This window comes from Sinocyclocheilus grahami, unplaced genomic scaffold (genome assembly GCF_001515645.1).
Source record: "Sinocyclocheilus grahami isolate Dianchi unplaced genomic scaffold, SAMN03320097.WGS_v1.1 scaffold473.1, whole genome shotgun sequence".
NCBI lineage: Eukaryota > Metazoa > Chordata > Actinopteri > Cypriniformes > Cyprinidae > Sinocyclocheilus > Sinocyclocheilus grahami.
The window spans coordinates 1,602,938-1,614,732 of NW_015505652.1; the positions used below are offsets into that span (position 1 = coordinate 1,602,938).

The 11,795-nt window shown below is 37.0% G+C and overlaps 1 protein-coding gene across 2 annotated transcripts in view; it reads left to right on the plus strand.

Moving 5' to 3' along the window:
• The first annotated feature begins 264 nt into the window (after positions 1 to 264).
• LOC107553488 (frizzled-3-like) overlaps positions 265 to 11,795 on the plus strand; it is a 19,719-nt gene continuing 8,188 nt past the window's right edge. For both annotated transcript variants that reach the window (XM_016235703.1, XM_016235704.1), the window contains exons 1-4: positions 265 to 392; positions 1,270 to 1,688; positions 9,682 to 9,878; positions 9,957 to 10,974. In XM_016235703.1, coding sequence (XP_016091189.1) covers positions 1,494 to 1,688; positions 9,682 to 9,878; positions 9,957 to 10,974 — 1,410 coding nt within the window. In that variant the 5' untranslated portion in view covers positions 265 to 392; positions 1,270 to 1,493. The remainder of the gene's footprint in view (positions 393 to 1,269; positions 1,689 to 9,681; positions 9,879 to 9,956; positions 10,975 to 11,795) is intronic.

The following is an 11,795-nucleotide window of genomic DNA, read 5'->3' on the forward strand; positions in this document are numbered from 1 at the left end:
AGTGGAGCCCCACACGCTGGAGAGGTAAGAAGGACTTTTTATCATTACCAAAATTCATTTAGTATAGAAGCATGTTTTAGTAAAAGCAAGAACAATACTCCTAAAAGTACAGCAGACACCTAACGTTATATTGAAGGTAGTTTCTTTACAGCGAAGCTGCTTACACGCCTCGATAGACGGGCTCATATGGTAATAAAGGAAAGGGTTATCTGTTGTTCGCATTTATTCACGCTCAATCCAGTGAGGTAAGTTCTATTATGCTTTTATATTGAGAGAGAGAGCAATATTCGTCGGCGCGTCATGGTCAAATCCTCCAAACCTGCAGAAAGACACACAGACACACAGGGCTCGTGTTGTTAGAGAAGCGGAGTGGAGCCCCACACGCTGGAGAGGTAAGAAGGACTTTTTATCATTACCAAAATTCATTTAGTATAGAAGCATGTTTTAGTAAAAGCAAGAACAATACTCCTAAAAGTACAGCAGACACCTAACGTTATATTGAAGGTAGTTTCTTTACAGCGAAGCTGCTTACACGCCTCGATAGACGGGCTCATATGGTAATAAAGGAAAGGGTTATCTGTTGTTCGCATTTATTTTGATAAAAACGCGACAGTTTTTACATTTAACATACATTTTTGATTGAGTTTATGTTAAAATAGCCGGTTAGTTTTTTTTTAAGGTGGAAGTGGTACTGAGGTGTCAGGCATATAAACCAAATCAATAACATAATTACTTATAAACCACTTTTTATGTTTTATGTTGACAATCTTGAAATAATCGCTGCCTGTGACTGGGCACAGGCACTACAAATATATCTTAAAACTAAAACTACATCAATAAGGGATTTACTGTTTTAAAGTTATTGAATTCCAGTTATTAAACTATCAATATTTAATTTTTTCATACATTTATTTTTTTAATTGTTATTTATGGTTGCATTTAGACTGAAAGCATGGGACATAATTCGGTTCTGAACAAGTTAATATTGTGTTTCTGAGATTATAATGTTCCGTTTTCTTTTGCAATGAATACATAGTTGCATTGAAGATCCCCCTGGGTAATACACTATAATAAAGCATTGTTTATTTACTACCAGTATAATATGGCAGTGCTTTTGATCATGCATTGTTCACTTTGAAAACATTTTCCACGCATTAAGAGATCTCCAGTCAGAATTTTCATGTTTGAATAAACTGCCACCCCATTCATGAATAATTCATGTTAGCCTGTTCATATCAAATGTGACATCTGATGCTTTTTCTCCCACAGATGTACATCTTATAAATGCATGGCAACCACAGTCGTACCTACACTGGATAGTGGACACATGCACTGAAAAGACCTGGATCTGGAACAGCAAAATGGAGAAGCACACCCTATCTGTGCAATTTAAGTCTGGTGTCAAGCAACAGATAATTGATGAGAGAATGGCGGCGCTCAGATTTTCTTGATACAACTTATTCTTTGCAAGTCACAGCACAGACGGATACGCCATGGATCTCCTTTGGGTTCTGTACTCCATGCTGACTGTATGTATGGCCATCAATATGGAAGCTACCGGGAGCCATAGCATGTTTACCTGTGAGCCTATCACATTAAGGATGTGCCAGGGCCTCGCCTACAATACCACCTTCATGCCCAACCTTCTGAATCACTATGATCAGCAGACTGCTGCTCTCGCCATGGAGGTAAACCACATTACAGACTGAATGCTTAAATTATGTGATCAAATTGCATTACATTAACCTAGGACTAGTTTAATCATCATGCTCTAATAACTGCATGACCTCAACAGCAGTCATATATATATATATATATATATATATATATGTGTGTGTGTGTGTGTGTGTGTGTGTGAGAGAGAGAGAGAGAGAGAGTGAGAGTGTGTGTGAGTGTGTGTTCTTTCCTTTTTTCATTATTTATCAATTTTCAATACAACACAAAAATCAAAACAAACATAAACTACTATTAAACTGTAATTAAACAGTAAGAGGAAAAAACACTTTAAACCAAAGAAGAAAAACAAACCACCACAACAGTAATAGTAATAATAATATATACAAAAATAATATATTAATTATACAGATCTCCAGAGGCAGAATATATAAATATTTTTTTAAACATATGCATTAACAGATCTGGTTTATATGATAGCATTACATTTTAATTTCAGTAAAATAATAGCACATAGATGATCAGTGTAATAACAGTGGATAATAATTTATATAGACTTGTGTCAAAGGGTTCCTGACAGGTCCAAAAAATTGTTCGAGGTCTCTAAGAAAACTTGGGTTTTATTTTTGAGGCTTTGTGTTGAATATTCCATGTGAAGTGTTTATTAGGATACATTTCTTAAAAACATATGAAATCAGACCTGTCCGTATAATTCTTTCCTAAATAGAGAGAGCAGAGAAATAATAAGAGTCATGAAAATAACCAGAGAATACCCTTTACCATGGATCACTTTATTATGCAGTTTTTCTGTATTTTCCCTGCAAGTAGCAATAAATGCAAACCCTAAATGTTTAAATGCATTAGTTTAAAACCTATGTACTAACAGCATCAAAGATTTGCCATTTTCGATTTGACCCAGTTCTTTCTTGTGCCCTGCAGATAATTCAGATCACATTACAGAAATGTTTAAAGGGAAATTAATCTTTAATCTGTCCTACAGGGATGTTTGCTACATTTTTATATCTGAAGTCAGTTTTAACCAGTTTTTTGGTCCTCTTTTGCATGTGGCCATGACGAAATAAGTATCTTATAACTATTTATGTAACAAGGTTGCTTTACAGCGGCTTGCTAGTGTATACCACAGTGGTTGATGTCATGAGCAGTTAATGGTGCTCAGACGCATTGTTTATTTTGATTGTTCTGTAATCTTTGTATCTGCAGCTATAACACCTAGATTGATTCGAGCCGATGGTTAATCCTCTTTTCCCGGGCCGCAGTATTCAGCTGAGCCCTACTGAAAACAGCTGCATTAGCTTGTTACAGCGGCCAGTGTATCTGTTTAACACACACAGCACTGTAAACGTTATCTAAAACCGGCTGTCCTCAGTCACAAGGTTTTAACTTATTCACTCCAGTCCTGCCCTAGTATTATAGAGGGATGGGACAGGAAATTAAAGAGATAAAAAGAAGAAAGAATGGATGGAGTTGGGCCGAGGCAACCCATCTGCTCATCCTCTTGTACATTTGTGTGGAAATGTAGAGTTACATAACCTTTTGCACTGTAACCAGCACAAACACACACATAACGTGATGATACTTTTTAAACCCACTACTGCACAAAGGATTACAAGATCTGTGTAGAAATATATTCAAATGCATTTGAACGATAATCACAATTCACATGTAACACTCTGCAAATGTATTTTTTCAAGCATTGTCTATACAAAAAAATATTTTAATATTTATTTTCTAATATATTTTTATATACATTTAAAAAATAGTTATATTTGTAATTACTTATAATTATTTGTTTGTTTGTTTGTTTTACATATTGTTATTTTTATTTTATAATTATTTAATAATACATTTGGATTGCAAGAATGAAAGGTTAACATACATTTGGATTGCAAGAATGAAAGGATTTTGTTCTTTAAATGTACTTAATAGGTCAGAACCTTTTGGCATGATTTCTGCATTTGAGGATAAATTAACAGAAAAAGAAAAGCCAAATGAAAATTTAAATGTGATTTTATTGATAAATAGGTTTTACTATTTTACAAACAACTGACATCAATGACTAGAAGGTGACAGTTTAAGCAGCAATTAGTCTACTCAGGAAAACCAGACTAAATCTTTCATGTCATCAGTTCTAAACCGTTTATTTCTTTCTGGCATCATGAGGGACACATGAACCGTCCTTGCTTTCAGATTCAAAATCATTGTCAGACAGTGGCAGCATCTTGCTCTGAACTCTGGGTAACCTCATTTGTGAAGGGGACAGTTGCCTACAGGGATGGTTTCTGGGATTGTTGTGGTTGCATGCAGTAATAGGAAGGTTCCGGGAGCATTTGAACTGAGCTTGCAAAGAGAATGCTGGGTAAATCTAACAATATTAAGCATTTCAGGTGCACTGATTGATGCAGCTTGACATCTAGTTAATTTCAACATCCTCCTCCATTTGTCAGACACGTGAAGATACACAACCTTGTCCTCATGTTATTTTTACCATGGCGTGGTGATCATAAGGCCACCCTGCAGTTGTAATGCAATATGGCAACTCAAATGATATCAGCTATGCATTGTTTGGGAATCATTATTTTTAGATATTTATGAGCGGTGTTATGACTTTTGTAAGTGATCTGACCAAAAGAAAAAAAAATAGGTGAAAACAATTCATAGATATTATTTCGCATATACAAAAGGGTTAAACAGGATTGTTTATACTATAATTGAAAGTATATATGTTAGCATGGAGCATTTATGCACATTTATTAATGCATAAACCTTTAGGACAGTGTTTTTTTGGAATGGCAGGGTTGACCATTATTTCCCGTCCATATCTTCTTCTTCTTTGTCCCTTCCTCTTCTGACTGTTTCTCTTCTTCACTCCCTCCTCTCTTTTCATCCCTCCCCCCACACAAGGTACTGCGGTACCAAGCAGAGTCTATTATCAAAGGAGGGTAAATTTTTTCCAGAAAATAACCATATAATTTAGAAACAAATCCTCTTGTTCCTGGGGTCTCGCATATTACTTTCAATAAAGGGTGCTCTTTGAGAGGAGCCATCCAAGGGACCCCATAGGCCTTCATGGCTGCCCTCAACTGTAATAAAAAAAAAAAAAAATGGAGCTTTGCAGGTTAAACTGAATAGAAAGTTCTTCAAAGGTATAAAGGCCCTTGTCACCCATTATATCACCCAAGGAGTGAATCCCTTTGTCATACCACTGTCGACACTGGCCAAACTTAATTGAGTGCTTGCCAATTAACAAGCCATCATTATTAAAAATAGGAGAGTAGTACGGTGGCCGTAAAGTGCAAAGTAGATCACAATTCTGAAAACAAAATAACAAATTACAAACGCAAATGCAAGTCTAAAAAACAAAATAACAAGTCAGAAAGCACAACGACAAATCCGAAAACAAATTAACAAGTCAGAAAACACAACGACAATTCAGACAAACCGGAAAAGGTAGGTATAGTTTGAGACAGCGCCATTGGTTTGGGACTACTCACCGCTGACTGGACGAGACATCTGTCAATCAACGTATACAGGAAAAACCAGCCGAAGAACAGCAGAGTCGTGGTAGAAAGTTCGGAGATGGTATTAAAGTAGCTCAGTTTAAATGTATTGTATGAATTGCCCTTACTCTGGAATAAAAAATACGGGGTGTATATTTAATTTTAGTAAAAAGTGGCTGTAGAACATCAGGTCCAGTGGCGCAGATGGTTAAGCACTTGCCCTTGGCTTTTTGACGCGATCGACCCAGGTTCAATCCCGCCTTTTGCCGAACTTTTTTTTCTCTCCCTTTTCAAATCTCGTATTAGCAATGGATTCTATTTTTTTTAGCAATATGCTATTTACACTAAGTGCAAATACCTAGTTACACTATGTTAAAATAGCAGGATTTCTACTATCAAGTATACTACTTGTTGCAAATAGTGGCAATTATCTGCACTTCAGTATTGTAGTACATTATAAAACAGTATGCAATAATAACGCATTGAGTGTAAATTATAATTTAAATTATTAAATGGATGCCACCTTATTGGTACAATAAAGCCCTCCCTACACCCACCCTAACCCTACCCGATACTTTATTTTCAACTTTTTGTTTATTTCCTTAATTTTTATTGAAAATAAATGCCTTTATGATGTGATACAAGATTTGAAAAGTGAGAAAAAAAAGTTTGGCAAAAGGTGGGATCGAACCCAGGTCGATCGCGTCAAAAATGCCAATGACTAGCGCTTATCCATCTACGCCACGGGTGCTGATGAGTCACAACCACTTTTAACTAAATGTAAATAAACACTCAGTATTTTTTGATTGACAGATGTCTTGTCCAGTCAGCGGTGAGTAATCCCAAACCAATGGCGCTGTCTCAAACTATACCTACCTTTTCCGGTTTGTCTGAATTGTCGTTGTGTTTTCTGACTTGTTAATTTGGTTTCGGATTTGTCGTTGTGCTTTCTGACATGTTATAATGTTTTCTGAATTGTTGTTGTGCTTTCTGAATTGTTATTTTGTTTTGTAGACTTGTATTTGCGTTTGTAATTTGTTATTTTGTTTTCAGAATTGTGATTTGTTCTGCACTTCTCGGCCACCATAGAGTAGGGATTCCAATTAGAATGAATATCACAAACTTTTTCTACTGCTCTCCAGACTGACAGAACGTGTGCCACTACGGGATCGAAACAGAGTTTACACTTATTTAGAGGGATATTAGCGAATAAAACTTCATCCAACTTTAAAGGAAGAACCAGATTTTCCTCCAACGAACGCCAAGAAACTTCAATTTTGTCATCATGCCAGCTAACTAGGGGACGAAGTGTAAAAGTCCAGTGATACAGCTTACCTAAGTGCACCTGCGCCGTGCGCTTTAGACCTTGCGCTTAGATCGTTAAAATAGGGCCCTAAAAGTGAACTTGCTAATCTGTGTTTTCAACTATATTTACAACCCATGATGTGTGTGAAACACACAGGTCCAGCCATATTAAAAAAGACTTGACCATGTTAACTTTCATATATTTTGCTCCTGGGGATTTTAGTTTCAGATTGTATGAAGTGCTTCCACATCTCCCACAGATATTGTATAGCATGCCAGCTGTATGAAGCATTTACTCATATATAATGCTTTGAAGCACATGCTCTCTGCCCAAACAAAAAGCAACAGTCACTGTGCCTCTTCTGCCTTCAGCATATTCTGTATCTCTGTATGTTTTGAATATCCCTAAATAACTTTCTGCAATGCCCTTAAGAAACACAAAGGCACTGGATTGGACATTGATGAGTAGGAAGTTTGCCCTTAGGACAGCAGTGGACCAGATGCACATATTTGAGTTCATCAGATCATACCATTGCATGTAATGTGGGCTGACAGCAATGATGAGATAATGTTTTTCACCAGATCAGCAAATAATGACACTAGTTTTATTTTTATCTTGCCTAAAAGCCAGAGCGTGTCCACTCAATTGAGCTCAGAATGGTGTAAGACATGTCATAAGTCCTTCTGTACCAACTACAGCCACGAATACCGCCAGTAATGATCAACAACTGTGATGTTGCAAAAATAAAAGTCAGTCACAATCAAGTTTTATGTCATTGTCTATTGCTTTACTTATTGTCCACAAAATATTATAATGATCTTTATAAACAAAAGTTCATTTGGCCAGCATCAGAAGCTATGAGATTATGCTTTTATGGTCTGATGGTTAAAGCCGGTGCTCTTTGGTGTGTCATGTTAGCGGCACATCTCAGTGGTATATGCTGCATTAAATATGGATTAGGTACTTGGAAATGATTGCTGGATTTAGATGCTTTGTGTCAAAATGGGCAAGCATAATATCCATCCTAATCCCTTTTTACAGACATTTTGGGTGGTAGCCTAGTGTGCTGGCAGTGGCTGAATGCTCTCATTATGGATATGCATTATACATCCAGTATATATAATATAAATGTGTTGGACTGTTGCAATCAGTTAAAGGCTGGATGGTTTTATTTGCAATAGTAAATAATGGTAACACTGTTTTTAGCGTATTAGATTATCTCATTGGATTTAGCCTAAACGCTTAGGTAATTTTCTACATATTAAGTGAAGAATTGGTCGTTTAGTAACATATTGAAAGTCATCATTGTATGTAATTTGTAACAAATAGCATTTTTAATAGCCAAACATATTTGTATGTAATAATTATGTAATTTTAGCATTTTTAACAACCAAACACTAGGATTTATATTTCTTTATATTATAATTATCCGCATTTTTAATCGCCAAACCCTAAGAGCAATGTATTATATTTGTTTATAATAATTGCATAAATTTATTAGCATTTTTAACAACCAAGCAATAGGTTTTTTAAAATACTGTAATTATGTAAATTATTGTAGCATTTTAATAGCCAACCACTAGGAGCAATGGTATTATTTATTTATATAGTAATTTAGCATTTTTAAACCACCAAAAATTTATATTTAAAATTCAAATATAAATTATTATAGCATTTTTATTAGGGAACCCCTAGGAGGGAATTTTTTTTTCTCTTTTTTTACACACACATCCTATTACTTTTTTTCTAGCGTGTTCATGTAGGCTTTGAATGATTGTAAGTTTTGGTCCTTATTTTTTTTTCAACACAAGCGGTGTCAGAACCCCCACCCGACCATCACAAAGGCCCTTACTCTGCAGGGGTGGAGGCGTTATTGTCTATCTGTCTGGTCCTGGGTGGAGTCTTTTTCATTTTCCCCCATGGGATTTGCATATTTATGTCCGGCCCCAAAGCTGGTACTACTCCTAGAATGCCTCATGGTGTAAGTGGGCCTCAGCAATAAACAGCATTTTAAACAAAGGCCTCCTCAAAAGAGGTTGCATTACACATCCAATTTTTATTCTCATTTTACATAAGGGTGACCGAGTGACTGATAAAAAATAGGGAAGAGTCAGAGACGTGGCCTGGTGGGTTTTGTTCTTGCTTCATTGAGCACTAAAGATGCTCCTTCTGATGTTCTCAAGATGACTGGAAATGCTGTGGAAAAGTCATCAGTGATCAGTTTTTATACGTTACTAGATTTGAATTTCTTTATCAGGTGGTAGGCAAAAAAATAGCAGCATGTTTTTCTTCAGTGTTTATTTTTAGCTTTAAAACTACAGCTAATTATCAGGACAAACGGTATTACAACTGTCAGGACATGGCTTTTATTTGGGATTTTACTGGGACATCTGGTCGTCCTATGTAACACACTGGAAAAGGGTCACACAGGATAGAAAACAATAGTATTAATAATTATACCCGTGAGATCAAAATCTGAGTTTTGTGCTTTGAGGCCATCTATGTGCCTAATGTACTATACTCCTAAATTTTTTGAAAGCATTCACTCTTAAAATTTTCAGTCTTTCTCTGTAGAGAAAATAGGAAAATATTGATGACTCGTGTTTCACTGTATAGTTTCCACTTGATGGCCGCCATGTTGAAATCACATTTGCAGTTCAACCAAGTTATTAAACACAAATAAAAATAACTTAATTTAAACTTCAGCAATTTTCAGAAAACATCACAATACCATGTTGCACCGGTCAATCTGCAGTAACATCACATTTATAGGTTCTTAAATCTGGAGTGGGCAGATAAGACAAATGAAGGCAGCAAAACATAAAATATGAAATTAATAAATGTGCATTTAATGTATGCAAACAAAGTACATTTACATTTAGTCATTTAGCAGACGCTTTTATCCAAAGTGACTTATAAATGAGGACAATGGAAGCAATCAAAATCAACAAAAGAGCAATAATATACAAGTGCTATAGCAAGTCTCTGTTAGCCCAATGCCGTACAAGTAGCAAGGTTTTTTAAATTGTTTTTATTATATAATAAATATAAAGAAAACAGTAGGTAGAATAGAAAGAAAATAGAGACGGGTAGTGTTAAAGGTCCTTTTTTTTAAGAAAGCAAGCAGTTACAGTTATATTTATTATTTGTTTATTATAAACACAGTTTTTTCTTGTCTGACAGCCCTTTCATCCCATGGTGAACTTGGAGTGCTCTACTGAAATTCGCCCATTCCTGTGTGCCCTTTACACACCCGTGTGCACCGAGTACGGCCACGTGACCCTGCCATGTCGGTGCCTGTGCCAGCGTGCCAAGAGCGATTGCTACAAGCTGATGGACATGTTTGGGGTCAGTTGGCCAGATGAGATGGAGTGTAGCAGGTACAGGATCACTTTCATTAAGTTCTGCTGTTGTTTATTATATGACATCATATTCTGAAATGATACTCTGTCTCCTAGGTTTCCAGATTGTGATGAGTCTTACCCCCGAGTGATAGACCTGCTCCCGAGCAGTGACGGGATGGAGGAATCTCCCTCCTCGGTTCAGCGGGACTATGGCTTCTGGTGCCCACGAGAGCTGAAGATCGAGCCTGACTTGGGTTACTCATTCATGGGTGTGCGTGACTGCTCGCCTCCCTGCCCAAACATGTACTTCCGCAAAGACGAGCTCATCTTCGCCCGCTATTTCATTGGCGTTATCTCCATAGTCTGCCTGTCGGCGACGCTCTTCACCTTCCTGACCTTCCTCATCGATGTTGGCCGCTTTCGCTATCCGGAGCGGCCCATCATCTTCTACGCGGTCTGCTACATGATGGTGTCCCTGGTCTTCTTCCTGGGTTTCCTGCTGGAGGATCGCGTGTCATGCAACGTGGCTAGCCCGGGTCATTTCCGTGCCTCCACCGTCACCCAGGGCTCCCACAACAAGGCCTGCACACTGCTCTTCATGACACTCTACTTCTTCACCATGGCAGGAAGCGTTTGGTGGGTCATCCTCACCATCACCTGGTTCCTGGCTGCCGTTCCCAAATGGGGAAGTGAAGCTATCGAGAAGAAGGCTTTGCTGTTCCATGCGGTGGCTTGGGGCGTCCCAGGAGCCCTTACTATCACCCTCATGGCTATGAACAAAATCGAGGGCGACAGCATGAGCGGCGTTTGTTTCGTGGGGGTCTATGACCTCATGGCTTTGCGCTGGTTCCTCTTGGTGCCTCTCGCATTGGATGTGGTCGTAGGTGTGGTGCTGCTGTTAGCGGGTATTGCCGCGCTAAATAGGGTCCGGATGGAGATTCCCCTCGAGAAGGAGAACCAGGACAAACTGGTGAAGTTCATGATCCGGATCGGCGTGTTCTCCGTCCTGTATCTGGTGCCTCTGCTGACCGTCATTGGATGCTATCTGTATGAACAGAGCCGCAGAGCAGTTTGGGAGACCACCTGGGTACAGGAGCGCTGTATAGAGTATCACATCCCCTGTCCGTTTAAGGTAAGAAGATATGGTGTGAAATACTTACACTACCGTTTAAATGTTTGAGGTTGTTAATGTTTTGGAAAGAAGTATCTTATGTTCATTCATTTATTTGATCAAAAATACAGATAACTGTAAATACAGATAACTCTTTTCTATTTGTATATGTTTTTAAATGTAATTTATTTTTGTGATGGCAAAGCCAAATTTTCAGCTGCCATTTCTCCAGTCTTCAGTGTCACATGATCCTTCAGAAATCATTCTAATATGCTGATTTGTTGCTTAAAAAATTATACTGACCCCAAACTTTTGAACAATAGTGTGTATAGTTATATTGTCCTAAAAATAAGCAATTGTTTTAGCATATATAATGACACATTTTTAATGTGAACTTTGTAGTGTTACTAGGAAAAAAGATTATCTACACCAAGTCAGAAACTTTCATGATGTTTGTTCTTACCTCAAGTGAATTTATACTACTTTTCGTTGTGAATAATTGAAGGCCTCCACAGTCTCCTGCCAAACCTGTCCTCACTCTATATGAGAAAAGGTTTTAGTGTTTAAAAAATGTATTGTTGTGACTAAGTGGTCATTGTAAGATAAGGGTGGGCCAAATAACCAAAATCTTCTATCACGATATACGTAATTGTATTTCATGGTAATGATATATATATATATACTATATATAATACATATATATATATATATATATATATATATACATACATATATATATATATATATACATATATACATATATATATATACATATATACATATATATATATATACATATATATATATATATACATATATACATATATATACATATATACATA